Source organism: Aythya fuligula, chromosome Z, assembly GCF_009819795.1.
Source record: "Aythya fuligula isolate bAytFul2 chromosome Z, bAytFul2.pri, whole genome shotgun sequence".
Taxonomy (NCBI): domain Eukaryota; kingdom Metazoa; phylum Chordata; class Aves; order Anseriformes; family Anatidae; genus Aythya; species Aythya fuligula.
The window spans coordinates 49,124,386-49,152,207 of NC_045593.1; the positions used below are offsets into that span (position 1 = coordinate 49,124,386).

A 27,822-nucleotide genomic window follows, 5' to 3' on the forward strand; every position below is an offset into this window, starting at 1 on the left:
TCATAAAAAGCAGATGTATTTTTTTAGTCTGACATTTAAATGCAAATTAGTAAGCGGAAGTTTAATGTAGTTATTTCCTTGTGAAAACTGATCTTGAATTTCCAAACAGGCAAACAACTTTCTCCTTAACAAAGCCACTGAATCGTAGATAATCAGTAGCAATTATTTCAAAATTATTTCAAAAACAAGGGTACACCTTTGTAAGTGGAGGAATATGGTGAGGAACATTTATTTTTACAGGTTTTTCCTCTCTTCCACATCCTTAAGATCATAGCATCCACAATGCTCTGTCATCATGTTTTTCAACATGATGACGTTTTTGCAGATAAGAATCTGCAACATTTGAACATGGAATGACCGATCAACAGAAAATGAAAATGTTAAATGGGAACGTGTAGTAATGTTCAGACTGTAGGTTTGAGAGCTGATTCATTCAGGACAGCATTTTGTTTTGTTATTTTGGCAGGAGAAATATCACAGCAACTATTGTAAATTTACTCTGCTACAACCAAGCTGATTTAAGCACACGACTGTATGCACTATAATACTGAACACACTGGACTGAGTCATTTACACACATGCAGTCGCTGATCTAAATAAGGGCTAGATTTAACTTGCTCTGTTTAACTCACTGGCTGAACGCTTTAAATTGTTGGCACGGATATTTCTCAGGAAACTCAAACTTACACAAGCAGAGGAAAAACATTGCGAATGAGATGCTGCTGTGTGCAAAAATTCATCTTGGGTAAAACTTTAAACCCTAAAAATAAATCTTGTGTGCAGTTCTCCCAAATAGGCTTTTCTGTTCAACTCTGAAGGTTTAAAGCAGTTGTTAATCATGTACTGTACACAGTGCTAAGCAGGAAAGTGTTCAGTTATTTCTGAAACACGTTATTTTGAGGCTATATTTGAATCTTCCATATTTATGTGATGAGAGTTATGTCACAAAGTTAATCATTCCCAGGATGCTAGCATTCAGGGTAATGAAAAACTTCTTGTGCAAGCAGCCATTAATCAGTGAGTATAACATTGCATAATGCTTTCTGAAGCATGTGTTATGTGATCAGAGTACAAGGCTGTATAATACAGCAAAGTGTTTATGCCATATGCTGACCTTTTCTAAAGCAGAAACTGAGCCATGTGATGTGCTACTCTTGCCAGCAGTTGCTTATTGCCAATAATTAAGTTTGACGATATGAAGAAACACAAACTTGTATTGCTTTAGAGTTCTAAAAGGAAGAAGCTTTGAAGTTTTTGGCACTGCAACGCACAAAGATTGCCAACTTGGCTTGCATACACTACCGTTGTCCATTATAGGCACCGCCCATCAAAACTGGAATCAAGTGCCCTGTTCAAGTGGTTACTGGCATTTGTGTAAAGGAAAACATGCTCCGTCGTTACAGGACTGCAGTATTATCCGAAAGAGCACAAAGGTCACAGGAACAAAGCAGCCAAAAGCATGCCTGGTACCTCAAATCTCAGTACATCACAATAACATTTGATGTTCTTGTGCAATAGTGCTAGTAAGCAGCTATTACTTAATCTCCTACCAGTATTACACAAATGTATACTTGCGAAATACTTCAGATAAATATGCTGTAATTATATGAACTATAAAAGCATGTATAGTACAAAATGTTTTTGTAACTCAAAACATACATACCTGTGGAGACGTGGTTTTAATGAGCTATTTTAACAATGGGAACAATGCTTCAGAAGCTTCCATGAACAACCATAAAACTATGTGCTGGAAGCAGAGTGGACATATGGACATGCATTTTATATATTATGTATATATACACACACCAAGTGATCAAAATTTTGCCCTAAACACAGTTACTTTGTGCTTCACTGTTGGCAGAATCAGGTTGCAAAGCTGGAATAACCAGCTTCGTACAACTGCTTTAGCACAAGCAACCTTTCTGGTAGTGTAGCTATGACATGGCTGCTCCTGTACCACCTCCTCCCTGACTTGCTAGGGTTTCCTTTCACCTAACTGATGACAGCCAGACTACTTAGGGGAGTGGGTAAAGAAAGAGGTAGCTAGCTTCCATAAGCATTACCACCTGTTGAGAGCAACACAGTTCCATCATGGGACCGACTGTATGTCAGCAGTGGTTGAAGTGATTCCTGATATACGTCTGCTAAGGAACTATTTTCAAGCTTAACTAACAGTCCTAAAGCACAAAGCAGTCTAGAAACACAATCACAAAGGTGCACATGTAAGAATAAGACTATGCGGGAGCTTAGGTGCCCAAGCCAAAAATTTATGTTCTCAAAATTCCTGCTTAACTGTTGAGATTTTCCTTTCCCCTTTGAAGCCATACTTCTGATGTATTAGACAATGGCAGCCATGCCGTATGTAAGACCTTCCAGGATTTATGAATTAAGACTTCCACAGCTAAGGAATCTGAGTCAGAAGGCATCTTCACACTTGACAGACAGGAATCCACAGAGTACAAAGGCGATGTTGGGGATGAGTGCAAAGCCAGCAGGATTCTATCCTTGCTCCACAATCTATTAATAAAAGTGTAATACTCGCTACAAGACAGGTCTTCCCTTTCCAATCTAATAGGCTAATGGTCATTATTACTATGTCTCAACAAGACAAATGGCAGACTAAGTAATTAAAATAAAAATGTTTAATCAGGATTGACTGAGAACCTCCAGTGATCAGGTCAGTCTTGAAGGAGTGTTCAGACCAATTCAGTGAAAGGAAGGAGCAAAAATGGATTTGAGCTGAGTTTCACGAGTACTCCAACTATTCAGAAATTAGATCGACCAAATAAGTGGAGCATACCCTCTTCATTTTTTCAACAAAGGACTGATTTCAACCCAGGTATGAAAAAATATGTAAGAACCCAAAATGAATTCGCTTTGTGAATCCAAACTGATGAAAGGAATTCCCTTCAGCAGAAGGTGGATAAAAAGAGCCCCAAAGCACGTCCATGTCTTCATTTATGAACTGATTGAATAGATAGAACCCTTCTCATTATGCTGTCTTTTGTGGACCCAACCTTTTTTCAAATACTATGTATAGACAGCCTAGGAATCATAAATGGACGTTACGATCTCTATAAGTGATTAGGGTATAGAACTGGCTGAAACAAGCCAGAACAGAAAGATCTGTGGAGTTGCTCACAAACATATCAGAAATGACTGTGCTGAACTTAAACACTGCAGCCTGAACACACTATACAAACTATTGCTTCTGTCCATCCTTACAACTTAAACACTGCAGCCTGAACACACTATACAAACAATTGCTTCTGTCCATCCTTACAAGACCCACTACGTTTTAGAAGCATGGTTCTTGGCTCTCTCCTCCTTTCACCACTACTTTGAAGAGGAGGCTGGCCAAAATAACACATCCAAAACAATATTCAACGTTAATCTTTTTTCTTTTTTTTTTTTTTTTTGGATCAGTCCTGAGTGGTCACTATCTGTCAATGCTTACATACATTTATGTAAATAGTTCAGCTACATATGAGCTTTGGAGAGAACAGTTCTGGCAGTATGGACTTATTACATAAAACAAAACTAAACTAAACTAAACAAAACACAGAGTCAAACACAAGCACATATATGCATTATTAACATTTATATGTAATGAAAACACAACCTTCAAAACTCTGTCCTTATAATTTAAATTTTAAACTTCGTCTTTCTAAGCTACATGAAAGAGACGCTTTTTAAAGAATCTGTACAACTGGCATCAGATTTTTGAACATGCTAGAAAGAATTGAGCCAAAGATGATATCAGAAAGTCCCTTATGCTTAAATGAAAATGTTAAATCAATTAGCAATTGCTAGAATAAAGAAGCAACTATTTGCTGTATGTTCCCTACAAAAAAAAAAAAAAAAAAAAAAAAAAATCAAAATCTTCATGTTCTTTTGAAAATGATTATATTATGCAACATGAAAACTGCAACACATTCTCACCTCTTTAATGTTATAAAAGCTTTATTAGCATACACTTTAGAAATTATAATCAAAGAGTAGTAGTCACTAACGAGAACTTTGAAGAGTCTACAAACATACATATACAGAGTATGCCTTTCAGGGTTAATGTATTATTTTGAACTGGAGTATTGCAATAGGACTTAGCTTTGACACAGAATGTTCACACCCTCTATAATAAATTCTTTTAACATATTTCATATTTCTTCCCATGTGAATGACTGTCCTTGGAAGAATTATCTACTAGATAAAATTTGAAGATGAAATCTAAGTCTAGACTTAGAAAAAGGAGGAGGGGGGAGTGGAGACTGATCTTATAATCTATGACAGTTGTTGATTAATGAGCTGCTCATGATTGCTGTAGGCCTGTCCAAACTACAGAAGCAAATGGTTCTATAGGGTTGGGAGGAATGTGCTATCTGGTATGCCACACCTTTGTTTAAAGTTAGAAATCACTGTGACTTCTGCTACATTTATTCTAGCCTTGAACTACCAGATGTGCATGATGAAATATACGGTAACAGGCATGGATGTCCTAGCTACTTGACTGCTGTTCCTACAAAAGAATTTCTGTATTACAGAACTTCCACGCTGCAAGTATTGCCACTTGGAACAGTCACAGCACATATTTTACGGGGTTCAAGGTTTTGCTGGTTGTGCTCTTGCACAAATAAATTCCAGACTTCCTGGAGTACAACAGTACTACCACATCCTGGAGAGGCTTGGTCTTATCTGACAGTCTGAAAAATTGTATTTGTATGTAAACCTATGTGCACACATACACATATATATGCATGCATACGACATGCCAATATATACACATACATATTATAACGCATAATAAATACATTGTATAAACACAGTGCATTCTGCCGAACTAAGTGAACTTATACTAAATTTCATTCCAAGGCTGAAACTGAACATGATTAGAATCTATAATAAAAAGGTATCTCAGCAAATCTTTGGTGATAAAATGATTATATGTAACTAATTCTCTCAAAAAAACCCTTTTGTTATAACTTCTAAAACTATTTTAACTTCAGTTACAAAACATCAGTGTTCTTAAGGTGAAAAAAAAATGTTGTACAAAAACAACATACAAGTTATTATAACCCTGACCCCTGTTACTTGAGTTCCAGACTGAGACAAAATGAAAGCCAACAGAAAAAAGGGCATAGACAGAAAAACTAGTATTTATAAGCCCTCAAAGCACATAAAAGGAATTAAAGAAATTTAATTACCATTAGCTGTAGGTATGTCTTCTGTTGGCTTATCTGTTTGCAATTATTCTTTTTTTTTTTTTTTTTTTTTTCTCTCTCATTTTTGGAGATAGTTGTCTTTCTAGAATTGTGCAGAAAAAGAACATCTTAAAATAACCACATTGTCATTATCACACAGTAAGTACATTAACCGTACAATCTTCATTAGCCAATGAAGCCCCATGAATTTTCAGTAGTGCCACTAGATGTAATATGTGTAAAATCCCACAATTGAGAGATGGAAGCACATCTTGTCCAATTTACACCAAAAAAAATACCAGTCATATTCAATTTATTTATATTTGTATTGTGAATCATCTCTCTAACCTCAGTAGACATGTTTTCAGGGATTTGCTTACCTACAAAAGCAATGATACAAAAAATAAGTTGGAGATAAATTAAGATGTTTCAATTACTTTTTTCACTGTGCTTCTATTGGTTTTGTTACTGTGAAGCGGCACTAATACTACACCTTACATTACACCCTAAATTTCCCAAAGCCAGATTCAAGCTAGCAGGATATTCTGCCTTCTCTTTTGTTGAAGAGACTGGTTAATTTTTTTTACATTCAACAAATCTGATTATGATTAAATGCATCATAAAACAATGACCAAAAAAAAATATGAAACAGCTGCAAATGATACATCCTGGTGTTTACTATTTTGAATGCAGCTGGTTAAAAGCAGTTCTAAAAAAGCACAGATATGAACCCTGAAGTAAGACTATGAGTAATTCTGAATAGACTAACAGATTTTCAACAACTATTTGGCACAAATGGCTCCGCAATCTCATAGAAATGTTCCACAGAACGACATCCTCCAAGTGCTCTTAAGTGCATTATTACACAATCTCAGAATAAATAAAACATGGAATTTCTTTTCAGCAGGTGAGATACTCAAAGACACTGAAGTAACTGAAGTAATTCAGACAATTCTGAAAACTTTAACCAGAAATTTATTAAACTGGAGAGAATGCAGAGTTACTTCAATATTAACACAGGGGAAAACAAAAACAAACAAACAAAATAAAAACCCAATGAACAATAAGTGCTTTCCTAGATTAAAGCCTGAAGGCTAAAATGACATGGGTCATATAAATTGGCATATTAATTTCTGGAAGGATTTCTGGGTTATTTATTAAGTTGCACTTGCACTGACACTGCCAGGAGGCTCAAGGTAACTGACCTATCTGAACTATCACTTTTCAATATTCATCTCAGTATTAAAGTGCAGAAGATCTCACTACCCACTGGAGCTCAGCAGAAGCAGGAGAAAAAGCTGCTTATGCCTATAGACCATGAAATAACCTTTCAGGAAACCAGCAGGGCCCTGGGGCTCATCTACCCATGAGGTACTGTGCAGAAAATCATGGCTTTACCAGGAATTGAAAGAGCTGATCCTAAGCACTTGAAGGAGGATTTGCTAGATCAAAACTTTCATAAGAAAAAGTCAGGCTATATAAGAACATTTCTGTTACAAATCACTCTCTCCTGGAAGCAGAATTCTAATATTGCTATTAATTATGAGCAATGAAGTCATCTTAATGCTGGTTACTTAATAAAAGAGACAGTAAGTGTTTAACACATCTATTGCTAAAATATTGTTCCTTTAGAACTATTCCAATATCACTAGATAGTACCTTTAAAAATTGTGCTATTGATACTCACTTTGAAATAACATTCAAACTCTTGACTTCAAAGAAGGGACTCAAATTGCTACAATCTGACAATATCTCCTCCTGAGAAAAGGAATGGAGAGACCACTGTGACAGCAAAATTATTTTCTGAGATCAAAACTACTAGTTAAAGGCACAAAACTACACAGTCTTGTGCCACAGTATTTCAAGTTATTAGACTTTTTTAAAATAGGCATTGACAGAAGCTACTGAATCAGGGCTTGTTAGAAAAACAGAGGCAGCTTAATAAGCAGACTGTATATCAAAGTTATGAAACACAAACCAGTCAGCATAGACTTAATATTTTTTATCCCATTAACATAATTATTTCCTACTCAGTAAAAATGAAAATGACATGTTAGCATTTCAAAAACAGGAGAAAATGACCCTCTAGGCTTTATATGACTATCAAAACAAGCACCGGTACTTTATTTGCAAATTATCATGCATGAAATGATCGACTCAGCAAGTTTACCAGTCAACAAAGTGTGTGCTCTACCAGTTATAATCAATTTACATGTAATGATATGTCTAAATATGAATTTAAATGAGTTCCTGTCATTTCATGTTCAATAGCTGCTTTATCATCATACATATGGACACTGACCATAGTTAATGTTGCAGAAACAGCAGAGCATGCACAAGTTTCATAAGCCAGTGGTAACCAAATACGAAGAAATTTGTTTTAATGTAAAAGATAGCCTCTGACTGCTAAGGCATGTTTATTTTCCAGTCAAGTTAACAAAAATAATTTCTAAGAGGTTGTTTTCAAGCATTTGTTGTATATGCCACAACTACATTAAATATACAATATGAATCACAACAGCATTCTCACCTTATAACCTACCGGATTTCTCTTTCAAAATATGAAAAGAACCCTGAGGCCACCACAGAATAAAGAACATTTCGTTATCATCCCTATTGCATATAAATATACATTACTTAGACCCTGCAAAAAGGACATTCTAGGGATGAAGAGAATTCTAGTTTCTTTAACAGCATATCAGACACATCTCTGCACAAAATATTTTAATACAATCATCACAAATTTAAAATAACCAGGGCAAGTGAAATAAAATTCCATAACAGCGGACAGTACTGATCAGATGGCATTTTGGAAGAATGCAAGACAAAGCCAAGTGTAACACACAAGAATGCATTATTAAAGGCTGGCCTCTAAGATGTCTTCATTTAATACAATTAAATGAATGAAATAATAAGAATGACTTCATCAAAAGGACACCATTATGTACTACTCTCAAAGTTACTTTCATTTTACTTGGAATAGTGTAAGTCAGACAAATAAAGCTTAATATTTACCAAACAACAATCCTTTTCATCTCCCTTAACTTTATTTATAATGTACATACGCAGGTAGAATTCTCAAATGCATTTTTACTGGTATACAGAATCATTTAAATGCATATTTGGTGCAATTTCTTTTTTTTTTTTGGTGTTCAGAAGTCACTTTTATTTTGATAAAATGATACAGCAAATTTATACTTAACATCACATATAGATTTTGACTATATAAAGAATTTATAGAGCTTTTTAATTGTGGAATGGTAAATTTCATACATATGAAATTTTAAAAATGCTGCATGAAATTGTGACCTTGCCAGTACACAGATCGGCCTTCAGAAACTGTAATGAGCATGAATGGACACACATTTCTATCTGGGCCCAGTACAAGTACGGACACACTGAAAATGTAGTAACATCAGTATGATTTGCTTTTACTTTGGTGGTTGTGATATTCTAGGCTCAGATGCAAAGTGCACCTTGATGGTCCTCATATCTGTACATATACCCCATTGTAGTTTAAAGGCATCAGCTTCTTTTATTCTCCCTTGTAGCGAGGAGGTCTTTTCTCTTTAAATGCAAGAAGACCTTCAATTCTATCCTTGGTTGGAATAGTCTGCAAAGGGTAATATGTAACATTTCATTATTGATACAAAAAACAATACCAACAAAAATATTTTTGTACATATCCCCTTTCTTTAATATAAAATAAAACATAACAGAAAAATAAAAAGTGCAACACATAGTCAGATATGTGAAAGTACCAGTCATTTCATAGGCACAAAAGGAGGCAGAGAAAAAGCTTAGGAGAAGAAGGAGTATCTTTTCTCTGAACAGATGAGAGTGAGAATGAATCTCTCTAGGGTTTGTTTTGGGGTTTTGATGTGTTTGTTGTTATTATTCTGTTTTTGATTTTCTGTTTGTTACCTGGTTAGCACATATACTGTTAAGTTGTATGTGCTTGTGAAGTGTCCTATATGTTATTTTATGCTAAACCAAAAGAAAACAATAGCAAAGCAGTTCTTGGACTAGGTGCATGCATAGCAGTGTATGACTGATGAGGTATAGGGCTGGCAGTGCTTCATGTAGTGTCCTACACCTCATTCCTTAAATTCCTTATAGAAACAGAGTACGTAGAAGGAAGGCCTAGATCCAATGACAAAATATTTGTAGAAGGAACCATAAAGCAATTTCTACTTGTATTTCTGCATGTGCCTCACAACATGCTCCAGCAAAGCCTCTCTTCTACATTTTTTTTATTTAATCATGGTTACATACCTGAGCGTAACAAGCTTCTTCAATTGCTAAGCCTGTTACTAAGTCGACCTGAGAAAAAGAATTCAACATTTTAAAAAGCCTATTTTTGCACATTTCACATACATTATTTCCTGACAGCTAGCTGTTTTTCTATGTGCCAAATACTAAAACAGTTGACTTTAATGTTCTTCTATGGTACATTAACAAAGAAATACCTGGCTGCCATGTGGTGAGAGAGATTAGTGTTTCTGTAACAGTTTCTGTATTTGGTGATACAATTAGTATGTAATACACTGTCAAAACAATGTATGTTCTTCACTGTACATTTGTAATCATTTCAACTACTGCAAGGGAAAAGATTTACTGCATGATTATTTAAAATTTGTTCTGAAATAAATATATTCAAAAAATTCTGTAAGAAAATAATATACTAAAAAGTAAACATGGATTCAATTTTAAATGGATTTTAAAAAGTAAATTAGGCCAGTGGCAATTCTGCACTGTCATCTAGTTTTGTGAGTTGGTCTGAAAAGCTGTCCTGGCTTTAGCTGGGATAGAGTTGCTTTTCCTTATAGCAGCTGCTATGATGCTGTGATTTTGATTTACAATGAGAATGATGCTGGTAACACACTGATGTTTTGCTTGCTGCAGAGCAGTGATTACACTGAGCCAAGAAGTTTTCAGCTCCTCACACTGCCCTGCCAGCTAGGAGGCTGGGGGTACACCAGGAGCTGGGAGGGGACAGACCCCAGCTGGCCAGAGGCATCCACAATGTTGATTATTTTTCTCTTGGGGCTGCTGTGCTTGTTCTCAGAGTTGTGCTGTGTAACACCTTACTTGCGGTCTGTGCTCCCTGTTGTGCTGTTTGTCACCTCTGGGGGCTGGTTTGAGGTTATCATTTTGCTGTACTGTGCAACACTGGCTTATGATACAATAAAATTACTGGTCAGAGCAATTGCATTGTGCATCACTTGTTCTGTGTATATAGTAGTAGCAATAGTAGTAGTATTTTCCTTTTCTGTCCTATTAAACTGTCTTTATCCCAACCCATGAGTTTTACCATTTTTCCGATTCTCTCCCCCATCCCACTGGAAGGGAGTGAGTGAGTGTGGTGCTTAGCTGCCTGCTGGGCTAAACTACAACAACAGCTGAAATGACTGTTCTCCTGAAGTGACTGAAATCATTTTCTCACCAGTATCTCTCTGCCTTTCTAGTGTCAGCTGCAACAGAATTACCAGCTCTCCAAAAGGCTAGGGAAAAGGTTGTGGCTATGCACCACAAGTAGATTGTTAAGAGAAGATAAGCAACAGGGTAGATTACCACGGGAAGCCATGAAATCAGGAAATAGTAATCAGAACCAAATATGAAATTGGACTCCAGATATAATTTTAACACTAGCCTTTATTAAACTATTTAAAAAAAATAGCATGCCTTTTGGCCTTTATTAATTACTAAATACCGAAAGCCTTGATAGACTTCACAGAGTATGACTTTGGTGATGTTTTTCTTTCCAGCACTTGCAATATAAGTTGTTCATAGCAGTGTATGTTTATTTTCTCCTATCAGTAAATAGCTGAGTGCATTACACCTAGGCAGATGTAGGATTCCTACACCTTGTTATGGAAATCAACATCATTCCTAGTCTCAACAGTATGAACTCAAAAAACACAGACATTAAAAAAATGCATTTAATCTTCAAAAAGGTTTTGACCAAATAGACTTTTAAAGAGTATCAAACACTGAGAAACTAAACACAGTTCTAAAAAGAAAAAAAAATCACCATGGTAAACCTGTTGCCAGCCTGACTTATTTTTATGAGAAGTACAGATCCTTACCTCCATTCCCTGATTGATGGCCAGCTTTGCAACTCTCATTGCTACTGGTCCCTGAAATGAAAGACAAAGCTTATTTACATATCACTAAATTCTAAAAGATTATGCAATAAAGAGTCAGCACATCAATGTTCTTATACTGGGACCCTTTAGACTTTGGACTTGTATTAAATAGATACAAAACAGGTCAGGTTATATATTTACAGTAGCTATATTCTAACTAAATGATATTTTCAACATTGAGAAAAAATGAAAGAATCATATAATTTTCAGTAAAGAGAACTGAAAGCAGTGTTCTGCATTTCTGTTTCTAAGGTGCTGAGCATATCCACTTTTGTCAAGATTGCTCAATTCCTTTCAAAACAAGGCTCAGAATGACCACCATAACAGGGCATCATTATAGGACTTTATAGATCAATCTAATTATGCCCTTATTATCACACAATGAAGAAACATAAAAAGATTAAACCAATTCAAATGGACTCATACAGCTTCAAACCTAAAATGTGCTTCTGCAAAGCTTGCAGTAGTCAGGTAATGACACTCTTCCATGAGCAGCTGAGTTCAGTAGCAAACAGGAGTTCCACCTTGGTCCTTCACAAGGAGGCATGTTTGGGAATCATCTCAGTCTTATGCCTATCATTGGCATCAGCTTCTGAATGGTAAGAGATTGCTTTGAAGAAGTGGCCTACTGCTTTGGGAAAAGTCAAATGCAGTCTCTCAGTGGTGACATGGCACTGCCCTTGCATGAGTTGACAGGACCTCAGAGCTCACCATATGCTTTTGAACTGGTTCCAGTGCAAAGCTGTAACTATAAATCAGCCTTCCAGAACCACTGTATGCTAAAAACTTTAGCATATTTTTCAAGTTTGTCTTTCTATGAGGGTTTTCAAAACAATCATTTTACACATCATATTTAATCCATTTTCTATTTTGAATGCAAAGATTTTGCTGTTAAACTTGTGATCTGATACAGTGGTTTACTCATTTTGTTTAATACTACTACCTATGAATCTGCTACCTGGGGTACTTTAGTTAAAAAACAAGTTTGATGATCTCCAAACTCACATTTCTTCTCTGAACAAACAGCCTGCACTCTATGCCCGTAACAGAACAGGTAGCAATCAGCTAACACAAAGACTCCTGTAAGGGTCATAATTAAATTTCTCACTAATTTTTTTAGGTTCTAAAGCACAAAAATTCAGTAAATCCCATTTCAAGTCTTTTAGTAAACGACGGAGATAAAATGTCATGTAGAATAAATGACACAAGAGCATGATTCATTCATCAAACTTATACACAAAGGACAGAAATCAAGCAGATCACTTTCCAGTAGTAAATGGGTTTTGCTTTAATACTGATATTAGATTTAGTTTTATTTTTTCAAAAACAAGAGCTATGCTGAAATACATTCACTTTCATAAGGACTTTTTTGTATCTCTTCCGAAGTGTTCAACAGCAACAGAATAACCTACTGAGACAAAAAATTTACTAAAAAAAATAATAAAAAAAAACAAACAACAACAAAAAAAACAACCCTTACACCATTTTTTAGTGTTTAACATGTGAAAACCAAAATATACAACGGAAACACAGACCACAGCACTATGATACATGGATTGACAAAGCTTATTTGCTTTACTGGGAAATATTTACCAAATAACACCACTTGATCCATGAGAAAAATTTCCATTGCTCTCCACATACCTACCATGGCTTGTAAACACATAACTTCGTGGCAATTATAACCAGAACACAGCTGAGTCTCTTTCAGGCTTAATATTTGGTAACAACTATTAAGTTAAATAGCAAAATAATTAGTTATACCTGAGGTAAAAATTCTCTTGCCAGAGCTAGTGCTCTTCTGTATGCGGCATCCCCTGCTTCGTTCTGTTCTACCACATGGCTAATCAATCCTATTGATTTTGCTTCCTCACCATCTACAATGCGTGCAGAGAAGATTAGTTCTTTAGCCAAAGATACTCCAATAGTGCGGGGTAATCTCTGTGTCCCCCCTAAAATTTGGAAAAAGAGAAAATGCAAGTATTAGTTTCACATCCCTTTATCCCACAAGTGTAGATGCCTTATTCAGTTCAAATATTTTCAATTCCATAAACATTTATATGAAAATATAGAAATTACATTAGACAGTCCAAAGTGCCTTTTTCAGTTTTGAAACTAAATCTAAAAGGAAATCAATTGTTCTGTTTCTTAGAAAGACATGAAAATAGCTGAAAAGAGCTAACAGTAATAGAAATTCTGTTTGACTGCAAGCAGGTTACCTTACTCAAAAGCAGCCAAATACTGAAAAAAGTCAGTAAGTGACCACGCCCAAGCATTTTGCTTCTTTTTAACAATCTGTATATTTACATTATATTACCATCTTGAAAACATTTTTGAAGAACTACACTCAGGAAAAATATATACTCCAAGAGACAGAACAAGGCTGTAGCCAATGCTAAACTTTCCATGTATTAGAGACAGTAAAAATTCCTATCTAACATGAACTAAAGACAAGGTCTTTAAAAAATTTGTCCTACTGGACAAAATGTCCACCGTACAGCTAAATAAAAACATCATACGATGGGTGAGCAATTGGCTAACGGGCAGGGCCCAAAGGGTTATGGTAAATGGGGCTGCGTCAGGCTGGCGGGCGGTCACCAGTGGGGTCCCTCAAGGCTCCATTTTACGGCCGGTACTTTTCAATATTTTTATAAACGATCTGGATGTAGGAATAGAAGGTATTTTGAGCAAGTTTGCTGATGACACCAAACTTGGAGGAGTTGTGGACTCGAATGAGGGTGGAAAGGCCTTGCAGAAGGATCTGGATAGGTTGGAGAGCTGGGCGATCACCAACCGCATGAAGTTCAATAAGAGCAAGTGCCGGGTCCTGCACCTGGGACGGGGAAACCCTGGCTGCACGTACAGACTGGGCGATGAGATGCTGGAGAGCAGCCTAGAAGAGAGGGATCTGGGGGTCGTGGTAGACAGCAAGTTGAATATGAGCCAGCAGTGTGCCCTGGCAGCCAGGAGGGCCAACCGTGTCCTGGGGTGCATCAAGCACGGCATCGCTAGTAGGTCAAGGGAGGTGATTGTCCCGCTCTACTCTGTGCTGGTGCGGCCTCACGTCGAGTACTGTGTGCAGTTCTGAGCACCACAGTATAAAAAGGACATGAAACTGTTGGAGAGTGTCCAGAGGAGGGCTACGAAGATGGTGAAAGGCCTGGAGGGGAAGACGTACGAAGAACGGCTGAGGTCACTGGGCCTGTTCAGCCTGGAAAAGAGGAGGCTGAGGGGAGACCTCATCACAGTCTACAACTTCCTCGTAAGGGGGTGTCAAGAGGCAGGAGACCTTTTCTCCATTAACACCAGTGACAGGACCCGCGGGAACGGGGTTAAGCTGAGGCAGGGGAAATTTAGGCTGGACGTCAGGAGGGGGTTCTTCACAGAGAGGGTGGTTGCACACTGGAACAGGCTCCCCAGGGAAGTGGTCACTGCACCGAGCCTGTCTGAATTTAAGAAGAGATTGGACTGTGCACTTAGTCACATGGTCTGAACTTTTGGGTAGACCTGTGCGGTGTCAAGAGCTGGACTTGATGATCCTTAAGGGTCCCTTCCAACTCAGGATATTCTATGATTCTATGATTCTATGAAATCATGGCCTTGTCTCTCCTTACTTTTGTCTTACTGTTGAAATCCAAAGCCTGATCACAAAAATTAGAAAAGAGCAATGATGGATGCGGGCCAGTGGAAAAAGGCACCTAACATTACTTAGCTTCTCTTACTGTGATAAAAAAATTTTGGTAGATTTTGAGGTCAAAAAGTAGTTACTACATTAACCAGACATGTGAAGATAGATTATTTGGTTATATGAAGAATTAGCTTTCTAAAACTGATAAACAATGATAACGTGAGTATAACCATTATCAAAACTGAAGACATAGATTGAAATCACAGAAGCAGATATTTGTATGAACTAAAAAGAATAGAAATGGCCTTCATCCAGGAAAAGGTATTTTGAAACTATACAAGGTACTGTTTTGACATGAATCTGAAACAAATATTCCATTGAGACAGGCAGTCTGAAAGTAAAAATTTCTTTTGAAATAGAGCTATTTCTGCAACAGCATGTTAATATATTAAATTACAAATGTATGTATACATGCAAGAGAAATATTTACAGATGTTCAAGAAGAGCTGGTACAACACTGGACAAATGCATGTTCAACTGATATAAAACATTAATTTCCACTAGGTAATTGTAGACTAAGCCAGTACTGTTTTGAAACCATTCAATTCTCTTAGTGATGCTTCCTGAAAATACTTTAAATATGTTTCTGAACCATGATCTTACTGGACATAAACAAAACCTTATTGTGATTCCACGATTCAGCTTTCAGATATTATTATTTCTTAATGAATCACAAACTTCAATACTACTGTATTCCTTTCCATAAAAACAGACCTCCCTTTGAACACATTGTAAGAAAATAAAGGAGGTTTGGGGGATTTCTGCCTTATGTCTTCTAGAATATTACAAAATCATGATATAAAACAAAAAAACGAGCTACTTTTTCCAGGCTGAAATTGAATGAATAAAAATAAAAATGCTTACACTCAAAATAGTTTTAAACATTAGCAAATACAAACACTGTGAACTTTCTACAGACCTACCATTCTGGTATGACTGTACTTAAGACCATCATCGCGGACAAGGAGGACAGGCAACAGAAAAATAAACTCATGTTTGGAAGTTCTGCTAGTTCAGCTAAGCAGGTGATAGTGCTAGCAGGAAAATTTTACAAACAGCACCCACCAGAAGAACTGAGGAATCAGAATTTAAAGAAAGCTCCCATCACAGAATATTTTTATGACAGGAAAAAGGAAAAGGAAAAAGGAAAAGGAAAAAGGGAAAAAGAAAAGGGAAAGGGAAAAGAACAAGGAAAAGAAAAGAAAAAACACCCAAACAACCCCCTTTTTAAAATACTACAAACCCTATTAGTCTTGGCTGCCTAACTGGTGAGATTCACTGAGAATGACTTAAACTCTAGCTATAAACATTTAAATCCCATCTACATGCCATAAAAACATGAGATGTATTTTCAAGAAACTTGCTGCTTATGATACCAAGCTGTACCACCGCTTCCACACAGAAACATTTACTGGCATTTTTTTCATACTGAACATGTCTTTTCATTTCTCACCCAACGAAGCTGTCATACCCTAATCAATGTCTATCCTCATACACATTTACGTGTACATCAGAACACTGCAGATGTCTACTCTGACTCTTTAAGAACAGTTTTTTCATAAATTATCCCTTGCACCATAGTAATAAAATCCAGAAATGTATCAAGTTTGGCTTTTGATTAAAGAAAACTATGTGTCCAAATCATAAGACTTGAAACCATAAGAAACTGAATCTACTTATTCCATATCTTCTGTTCCTTTTCTGTTCGCTATGCCTCATATTTTTTTCTGCTTAAATATCTCTCCTTTCTTTACTGCTTCATCTCTTCTATTACTGCTTCTACCAGGAAATGTTGAAAACAAAATTTAATTGTGCAATAATATTTCATAACTTTGACCAAGCAATGGATATGTTTAAACATGAAACACTGTTTATAGATGAAAAAAAAAAAAAAAAAAGTGTTCTTGCCAGTGTCTTACACAATAATGATTAAAGAGCAAAAAGAAAAAAGGAAAAAAAAAAAAAGAACAACAGACTATAGTCTATGTTGTTTGGCTGCTTCCCACACAGCAAAGACATTAAGCAGAGGAGCACGTACTTTGATTAATATTCACAGAATACAAGCCAACAGTTCAATGCATCAATCATATATATTCAGTAGTAGCAATAAGATATATGCATACACAAAAGCAGTAAGACAATTAATCAATTACAAACAACACACCAAAATACACATAAGTTACATTCATTTATGAAGAAAATACAGAGTATACTGCAGATGAATGTTGTGTTTTGGTAACACACAAAGAACATATAATGCCTGCCAACTACAATCATAGCTAAAGGAAGTAACACCCAGTCTTCAAAGACATTACTTAACCAAGGCATTTCATCTAAATGTAGAGCAGTATTTGATGGAAGAATAGTTGTTTCTTTTTCACAAACTTAAGAACATCTTATTTCAAGGACCAGTGATCTGGCATTACACAGTGTGTTAAAAAAACTTATTTGACATACAGTTGCAGTGTAAATGCATTCTTATCTAAGGTAGTATATATTCAATGTTGTAATAACTGTAAACACCAGTTTTAGATGACACTCCAGTCTGTGTGAACAGACACATTGAGTACAAGACTACAAGACTACAAGGTATGAATATTGTTAAATGTATTTTTTGCATGCCTTATTTTTTCTTAACAACCAGTTGATTTTGTATGACTATTTATTTACTGACAGTAATTCATCAATTACAAAATATGTACTCAACTGGTTTGGATTAAGGGAATTACGTGATAAATTCCCAAGCGTATATCCAACAAGATGAAGCAACTAGCTTACTGGAAATAGATTCATCATTCTGGCAGAGAAGATCTACAATCAGTAGTTTCTCATAGCTCAAGGCTCTGTCAAAATGTATTGGACAAAATCCTGTTCTGACAAAAAAAAAATAAAAATCCAAACTTTAATTTAGTAATATTCTTGTTTATTAAGTTAAGTAAAATGATTCTTTCTATCCTATTCTTTTCACCACAAACTTCATTTGGTTTGCATTGGATTGATTTAACTGGACCAGTATCTAGCTTTCTCTTCTTAACTACTGTACATTTCTAGTGTTTTATTAACAATAAATGGTGAAATCAGAGTCCATCAGCCACAAAACTTCTAATTACCCAATTCAGCCAAAAATGTCTTGTAGGCATTGTTGTGGTTCTTTCACAGAAAGCTGTGAGGAATAGACTTTTTCCTTTCCATTGAAAGATATGAAAGAATGGAATATGGGAATGTAGAAGCCTGCTGTTAATAACACCCAATCCTTGACAATAAGTATAGAGCTCATAAACACGGCTAAAAAGACTATTTTAATGTAATACTTTTCAGTCATGTATCTTGTATGTAAAAAGTATGTGTTACAAATGTCTTAAAGTACCTGACATCCTTTGCTAAATAAAGAAACTTTCAAAATACAAACATTCTGAAAGCTATCAAAACAATCTTTAACACCAATTTTCCAACAGATTATTTACCAGATCAGGCCTTGATCCTGCAAAGACACAAGAGTTTCAGCTCACTTAAATCCAGGAATAAATCCTTATGGGATCAGACATCCCAAATCCTTCCATAAAAGAAAACATGAAGAGCCTGCAACTGGCACAAACTGAGTAACTAACAACTGAAAACAGCTTAGACCAGGAAGGACATGAACAAAGATGTAGGACAGAGTGAAAACCACATGGAGATAAAAAGAAACAAAATGTTATCTCTGTGACAACAAAAAAGCACCGAATTGACAAAAAGTCAAAAGGCCTCTCTCCTGTCTGGCCATGTAAGTAGTTGTTTGGAAAAAGAGTAGAGACCTGAATGAAGCGTGCCCAAGACAGTTGCCTGAGATTGACATGGGAGTTGTGTTGGGGTCTGTGATGCCTGAGGACAGAAGCTGTATCCAGAACACATTTAGCAGGAGGCTGCCACAAGGGCCAGTGGGAGTTTATTTTGCCAGTCAAGCCAAAGAAAGCTCAGCAGTGATCTAAGTCACAACTGCACATGAGACTGGAGGTGAACGATGACCCGCTACCTACAGCAGCATGGCAGCTGCAAACATCAGCTCCAAAGCTGCCGACCAAACTTGCAAATCAGTTCTTAATTTTCACAGTCTATTTTATTCATTTACATCTGTAGTTTGGTTTATTTAAAAACCTATCTGAAAAATGCCTAGAATACATCAAAACTGCATGCGTGGGTGACTTGAAGGTGGCAGCTTGAGTCAGTAGAACATAGTACTTGGCTTGAAGATGTAACACTTACAATTCATGAGAGAAAGTATAAATATACTCTCAGAATTCACTAGCAGTTTAATGATCACAGCTTTTGTATGGTAAGATGAAATCGTTGGGTAATTTAGAAAACATGATTTATTTTCAAAGTAAGTAATCCTCTTGTAGATGGAGAAAGATTAAAAATTGGTATCCCAGCAGACAGTTGCATATGTGAAATGAATGGATCAAAGAATGAGTCTCGAACGTTATTTTTAGAAAATGAACTCCACTTCAGAAGATATTCTGTATCTAGTTATTTACTGCACACTTCCCTCACAACTGTTGGACATTCTGCTACGCATCCAGACCTTTAGCACTCCACTGTCAGACCAAACACCGCTTGGCAAGCACAGGTCTGTATTATTCCACACGGACTCCCTGGACTCATGGCTCTAGCAATGCACACATTGACAATCCACTTTATCGCTTTCACATGAATTATTTAAGGAAGAAAAGAGAAGTGCATAAGGCCATTAGTCTAGTTATTAAATACTACTTTAACGTAAACAAATGCAATAGAAATGAGCACACATTCAGTAAGGCCACGCACCCTTCTTTTACTCCAGATAGAAACTTGTTCTTACTGTCCTTTGGGATAAAATGACAGAAAGTGAAGTTATGCAAAATTAAAAAGTATGTACACATTATAACATAACTCATCTTGCTGCAGATAGAAATTAATGGCCCAGGAGAAGGCATTTTCCAGTTTCAAAATTACACCCACATGTTTATGAAGTCATTACTCAGCTGTAACAACAGGTAGGAGGTTTAGAGCAGTGCTGTTCCATAGGATCATACTTAACAAATCATGTGGACTTTATGAGTAATATTAGGCAAAAACTTTTTTTAAAGTTGCATTTGAAATAAATAATTTTGTAGTCCATGCTCTTATGGTTTTGGATTGATTGTAGCAGCTAAAATTTGACTCATAAAAATCATGACATAAAAAAAAATGACATAAGAAAATCTATCATAAGTACTTAAGACAAGCAAATTACAGAAAAATGGGTTACCACAGTGGTATTCTATTCTTATTTGCACTTAGAATGAGATCACAGTCCCAATTTAGGACACTTCCTTGCTTTAGCATTTAGTAGCCACAAAAAAAAAAAAAAAAAAAAAAAAAAAAAAACAGTAAGTAAAGCAAAACCAGACTATTACAACTGAAATCTCCACTGCTTACGGGTGAGTTACTTGAATGTTTTCCTTACTTCAGTGCTCTCCACATAGAAATCTACCATCTTATCCTTCCACATAGCAAAGTAATACACTGCACTACTAACTCCCTACACCCAACTCCTATTCCTAACCCTACATCTTCTCCCATCCTGACTAATATTATATCTGCTTTCAACAATTCCGAAATAATGGCTTATTTATTCCTAATTCTTATTTTATTCACAATTTATCTCTGAGATTATTATTCATCTCTCAAAATTGCTGGCTTGAGCAGTCCTAAGGAAAAAATAATCAGTGCCAACTTAGAACGGGAGTCCAGGGAAAATTCCAAAGCCAAGACACAGCAACTCCTAGTTCAGCTGTCTAATCCCAAGTGACAGACTGACAGCAGTGGTGAACAAGGGAAGAGAAACTGATGTCATCTACTCAGATTTATACACAGTCCCTGATACAGTCCCATACAACATCCTTATCTCTAAACTGGTGAGGCATGAATTTGATGGATAGACTACTCAGCGGATATGGAATTGTCTGGATGGTTGCATCCAGAGAGTTGGTTTCAATGGCTCAGGGTCCAGGTAGAGACCAGTGATGTCTATCAGGGGTCTGTACTGGGATCAGAACTGTTCAATATCTTTGTTGGTGACAGAGACAGTGGGATTGAGCACACTCTCAGCAAGTTTGCAGAGGACACCAAGATGAACAGTGCAGCTGATACACTCTATACTCTTGTCCATCCAGAGGGATGTTGGCAAGCTTAAGAGAGGAGAACCATGTAAAACTCATGAAGTGTTCAAGGCCAGGTTGAGTGGGGGTTTGTGGAACCTGGTCTAGTGGGAGGTGTCCGCTGGGGTTTAAACTAGATGATCTGTAAGGTCCCTTCCAATTCAAACCATTCTATGATTCTATCTCTAAGAATAATTACAACTTCCATTAGGAATTAAAAATTAAAATAAATCCATCATAAAATATAAGAATGCATTCAGAATATGCTATAGGATATTCTCCCTTTGCTACTTCTGAGCACTTGGATATTTATGTGCCTAGCTTGAGACAATAAAAGATAATTTTTTTTCACTAAACATTCTTAGTGATTTCAGATTTCAGCTTCATGTTTTCATGCTCAGTGTCTCCAAAATACTGTAACTTGTGTCAAACTGGCCATCAAAACACGAAAAACACTAGTCAGTGAGCTGACACCTGAAAAAAATGCCATTTGAGAGATCTGAACATATGAGGTTAGAATCCTCTGACACAGGCTGGGATAGATGATGCTTTTCCGAAGCCAAGAACACCCTTTACTGGCTCTTCAGAGAAATGAGTTATTACCTATACAAATACAATTCAGACTCTACTTATATACTGAGAACAGCAGATATCCTCAAGACGATATAGAAGACCAGGTTTTCAAAGGCTGAAGGTTAAAAATGCAACATAAATGAAATCAACAGGGAGAAAATTCAAATTGCTTGTTTGTTCATGTCTCTATCAGGAAATCACATCTCCTTACTATTTTTGACTGACACTCGGCCCCATCTGTTGCTGTTCAGGATGAACTGAGAGAGTGTAGACAGGATTAGCATACTGTTTTGAGGAACAATACATTAAAAGGATAGACAACTGGTATTACATTTAAAAGTCCTTCTCCTTACTCATAAATACTATTTTGTTTAATTCACATTGTTAACATTTTATGAATGAGTTTTTAAAAATCCTGCAATCCAAATTCATGAAAAAATTTCACTTTAATTTGGAAATAATTTTCTGTAAAGATATACAATAACATTAAATGACAGTTACAATGCAACCAGTGGATCCACCCCAGTAAGTGTAAACACTGTAAACTGGATATTTTAACATTTCATTGTTTGGGATTATTCTGATGTTTTTCCTCAATAGATATATGTAACTCTTCCAACACCTTCTAGTCAAGTTGTAATTAAAAAAAAAAAAAAGGAAAAAAAAGCCAATAACTGACAGGAATTTAACAAAGAGTGAGCTGAAATAAGTGATTATTCCCAGACTGTAGCCATCTGACTGTTAAAACACTAATGAGAAGGATTACATTAAGAAAGGCTCTTTCATATTCTTCTCACCTGCTGCTGTGACACAAGTAATACAGAAAAGAATTCACCGCACACAGGATGCAATGCAAGAGGGCTGTATGCAACAGTAATTCTTCCCCTATATATGGAGAAGCTAGTGCTAATTAGATTTTTCTGCCACCTAATCACACACAGATGAGATGGAATTCATGGACCTTTACAGTTTTGAGGATCAAAGAAATTAGATATGAGTTTTACTTTCCTTACATCCCACTTGCAAATTACAGGAAAAGAGACATTTGGGGCTACATATGCAGGATGTAATGAAGAAATAAATTTGTATCAGCACAGTGACCTAGGACAGCAGCTGAGAACACTCCACTTGTTAAAAAAATGTATCTTTAATTAGCGTAAGTCATTAAGAATAGTTTACTTCAAACACTGAAGATAAACAAGGTGGGTAATACCACTCGCCTACATCTCACTAGCTGTTTACATCAGGTGGGATCTTTCTGCTGCGAGCAGACCTTGGTGCTGAATGCTTTCTGCTTCTAGGTGCAGCTGCAGCCTGGTTGCTGCTCCTAGTTATGGATATCTCAAAGGCACTTTTACATGGAGATCCTTTGACCCTTCTTTAGCAACAATCCACCCTCGATGATAGAGCTCTCCCAAATCCCTAGCAATTTTGTAACATTTTATTGGAGCCTGGACACTTAAAAAGAGATTTCAGAAGTTCTCTTTCTGTGTAAGCCCTTTAGAGAAAACAAGGCACAACAACAAGGAACTAACTCAAAAATAGAATTCCTTTAATAATGGACAATTTGCCCTTGAAATCCAGAGAGAATCATGGATTCTTTGAAAAAGAGAATATGCTGAATGAAAGCCCTTGTAGATTCAATTTGCCTGCAAGGTTTAGAATTTGATGAACAAGCATAAATCCACATCATCTTATTTGCTCAGTCTCTTTCTTGCTCAGAAAAAGCAGTATTTTTAAAAATCATCTCTATCTGCCCTTTCTTTCTAATCCTGAGATGTATTTCACCCTTAGAACTGGTGAAACCCTGAGAGCCTCCTTTCCCAGCCAGCCTTCACTGAAGCATTTATTCTTTTAAGTGGACCACTGAAATGGAGCTCAGAAATTGAAAGCCTTTTTCAGATCTCCATTGTTAACTCTAACCAAGCAGGGCTACATCTTCCCATGTAACTTAAGGCCACACAGCAAAGTAAGTGTTCTGCAGAGACATCTGATCAAATACCAAAAGCTGGATAAGCTTGCTACTTGTTAGCATGGCCCTTACACTCTTGATCTTATAAAACCTAAATATGATTTGAGACAAATCTGTATTGTTCTCTCAGTCTCTCTTGTCTGAGTTTCTTGTTCATGCATCTGTCTCCTTGTTCACTTTGTTTGTTTGCTTTTTTTAAGAGCCTAAAATATCATTTCTGGTGAAACAAAATATTGCATTTAACCTGAAACAAAACACTTTGCTTATATGACTTGATTTTTGATTGATAATTTAGTTCAGCCACTCAGCTGAACCTTCAATTATTTTAATAGCCCTGCCTACACCTAAAAATGTCTTACTAAGAAAAAATTTACCTTTCTTCACTAGTCTGCTGCTTGTACTCAAGCTACATACTATTTCATAACAGCGAGACTTCATGGAAAACAAAATTCCCTGTTGTTTGCACTGACAAAAAATAAAGGAAATCAATGAAAACAAACGCATGACTTTGATGCCAATCTTATATGCTACTTTCGCTGTACCTTTGGAATATCCTTGAGCAGCAGCATTTTTAATTGTTTTGTGCCAGTAATTTATAGCCCCTTTGGTATACAGATCAACTCCTTACTGGTTCAAACACGACAGAGGTCTAGATGCTCACCTGTGATCTCAAGCTGGTAGGTTCAAATCCCACAGACAACCTCACCCTGCGTATTAGACTAAACACTGCCATTATTCCTCACAGTATTGTTTTTTATCATTTCCTCCTCTTCCTCCTCATTATGAAAGCAATGGTGTTTTCACACAGGTATGCTGGATGGGAAAAGAAACAACCACTTTCTCCCCAGAGAATAAACATTTTGCTAGTCTAAATTTTTTAATAAACGTTTTGCTAGTCTAAAATACAGAGAGGCTGATGCTCAAGGCACACGTAATGGAAGACGGTATGGGGGGAAAGAACTCTTTTAGGGTAAAAACCCTGAGCAACTGAGTATATTGCAACTAAGTTGCAAGGAGCTGGAACATAGGATTATAATTGGAAGTGGAGTTTGCAGTGACCCTTTGCAAAGCTCCTGAATTTCTTCTTTTTGTGGAAAGATCATCACTACATTTCTGAGACAAGAGGCAAATGAGGGCTTCCCCTAGCTTGTTTCCCTAGGTTGGCTCTTTTCTAGAAACACCTGGAAAAAAAAAACAACCCCCAGAAGTTTATTATGAGGATTGCATAGTCCAAAGCTAAAAGGAGAATTACACTCCATATATGAAGAGCTAACTATTGGCTATCCTTCTGGCAGGTATTAATTGTATTAGTATATTAAGCTAAAAGGTCAAAATTAAACTATCTTCTTTGATCCTCTTTTAGTTCGGATAATTTAAATTTCAGTATAGTCATTCCCATTTCTTGACACTCAGATGCAAAATGTTAAAAAATGACATCAAACTAAGCCTTTGAAAGACTGAATTCTATGGGGTGTTTTTTTGCTAAAAAACATTCATATCTATGCCAAATACATCGCATCCTCTGTTCCTATTTTCAAAAAACTTCCACAGCGTAAGTCATGAGAAAACTTAGATTAACTCAGTCACCAATTAACACTGGTTCCTTAGATCTCAAATTACATTAAACTATAAAAAACATTAATATAAAGCTGCAAAGGATTAGTATCTTTGAGACATTTTTTTCCTACAACTTCTTTTTTTCCTCTGTGTCTGAGAATCGAGGGAGAAAAAGTCACTCTTGCTCCTCTTGGTCATAACCTGAACATACCTGATGAAAAACAGAGGTAGAGAAGGAGGGACAGGAATCTAGTATTTCTGAAATTCAGAGATTTGTAATAGTTGGCTTAGATAAGTCTCCAGTGCCAGAGAGGCTGTGAAATAATTAAGGAAACAGCACTTCATAAATCATTTTATCCAACTTTCTTTGTGGTGAACTAACTTGTGCAGCTGTTCTTTTAAGGCAGACTACACAATTACCATTTCATTCATTGAATCTTCTGAAAATTGCTGAAAAACACCAGACATACAGTGAATTAACTATTAATTTGGAAGCTATTTTGCCTTCTAACATAATATAGTCATAACTGAATATGAAATGAAAATAATTGAACTCTGTATTATTACTCACTGATGATGGATCTCAAAATAAGTAAACTATTCAACTAAAAACTGACTTGCACTATTCATATCTATATGAGTGATACATTTTTCCTTTGCTTCAAATGTAATGTTGATCATAAATAGAATTGATTTTGTCTTTATTTTGTGTTATTATCTTGGCATGATATAGAGCCTCTACTCACTTGAAGGTTTTCAACCACGTGACACCTGAAAATGGGGCCATATTTTCAGAGTCAATTAGTAAGTTGTGTTTTAATTTCAGAGAACTGTAGTTATATTTCATTCATCCTTTACCCCATACTTTGTGAGGGTTCAGCAGTTGGATTAGTAGTGTTTGCTGAGAAAACCATCACTGAAGTTCAATGATGAGAACCACACAATATACTTAAATACTGAAGATTGTCTTTCATATATTACAGTGTAAATGATGCATGACTGTTTTTTATGAGTATTCTAAATTCAGTTACTAAACCTCTAGAAGAGATCACTTTATAGCATAATCAATTGTTTTATTTATACTTTTATATCTTTTTAAAATGTTCACTTATTATTTTTTTCACCCCACCCTTTATAATGGCACCCATAGGTGCATGAATTTTCATTACATAGAACTGTGTGAGCAGTTGTGTTGTTTCCTCCTCAATTATTATTGAAGTGTATTCCAACTTGTTACTTAAATTGCAGTTTACTGAGGAGTGATTCCCCCCTCCACAAGACATTTAGTTTAATGCTTTGTAATTGTGGATATTACCAATCTATTTAAAGAATGACACCCATAAAACTCTATTTCATAACTTGCTTTTTATAACTCATGTCTGGACCAAGCTTACTTCAATGGTAATCAGTCCTCCCTCTTATCAAAATCACCAAAGGTCTGCAGAACTAATGGATTTAGCTCAAGGCTTATGTCCCTTTTGATTTCCATACTGCTTGATGGCTAACCATTTGATTTAATGACGCCTAGTGCTGATGCTAGCTTTGCAGCGGAGATTTGATTGTTATGAACAGTAGTCTTTCTCTTTTCAACTTCAACCCCCAACTCCCATTCAGCTACTCTAGACACTTAAGAATACAACTTTAAATACTTCATTAGGTTCAAGATGAAGAAAATTTGCTCTCTGGAAGTGCTCAACCCATTTGCAATACAACACATGCTTTGCTCTTCCTCTTAACCCTTCCTCTGTACAAAAAAGATCTATCTAAGAATAGGAAAAAAAATGATTTTAATACATTTGACTTAAATAATGTGATGGATAAAAGTACACTAAAGTAAATTATTTAGTAGAAACAAAACATAAATCTGGTATTTTTCATCTTCTGTGCCGCAAAACTCTTGAATAATAATGCTGCTAAACACAGAAAGTGTCCACTTGTGATATTAAAATAACAGAATGTGTTTTTTTTTGCTGTTTTTATTTATTTATTGACATCCAAGAAAGTAAAAGATTGAATATGCTAACAAAAGCATTCCTTCTACTTGTTTCCTCTCCCTTAGTAATAGCTAATTATTTTACTCAGAGCTCCCCATGCACAAAGACCAATATTTCTTTTGATCAAAGAGTAACATTTTCAAATTCAAACCAACTGTTCTAGCAAAAAGAAATAGGTTTTAAATTTTCATTTAGCTCTAACACATTACACGAATACCTGAGAACAAGGAAACTGAGATATATCAGAAAGTGTTTTGTAACTTCTGTAGTCATTACTAGTCTAAGTCTGGCAATCACAATGTAACAGGCTAAATTGGCTCTTCTAACAGCAGAAGGATGGAACCTAGCACGTTGTGTTACAGCAGATACAAAGTTCCCAGTATTTACAAACCTAATTTCACGTTATGATTTACAAACTACACAGGAAAAATATCTCAGTGTCTTGTTTCATCCAACAATCAGATTTTGTTTATAAACTTAAAAATATTATTTATCAAAATATAGAGAATAACATTTTTGTTAACTATTTAACA

At 36.0% G+C, this 27,822-nt stretch overlaps 1 protein-coding gene across 1 annotated transcript in view; it reads right to left on the reverse strand.

The window, feature by feature from the left end:
• Positions 1-8,333: 8,333 nt before the first annotated feature.
• AUH (AU RNA binding methylglutaconyl-CoA hydratase) overlaps positions 8,334-27,822 on the reverse strand; it is a gene marked incomplete at its 5' end in the record, with an annotated part of 112,150 nt that continues 92,661 nt past the window's right edge. The window contains 4 exons of the mRNA XM_032206067.1: positions 8,334-8,811; positions 9,474-9,521; positions 11,288-11,338; positions 13,112-13,299. Coding sequence (XP_032061958.1) covers positions 8,734-8,811; positions 9,474-9,521; positions 11,288-11,338; positions 13,112-13,299 — 365 coding nt within the window. The remainder of the gene's footprint in view (positions 8,812-9,473; positions 9,522-11,287; positions 11,339-13,111; positions 13,300-27,822) is intronic.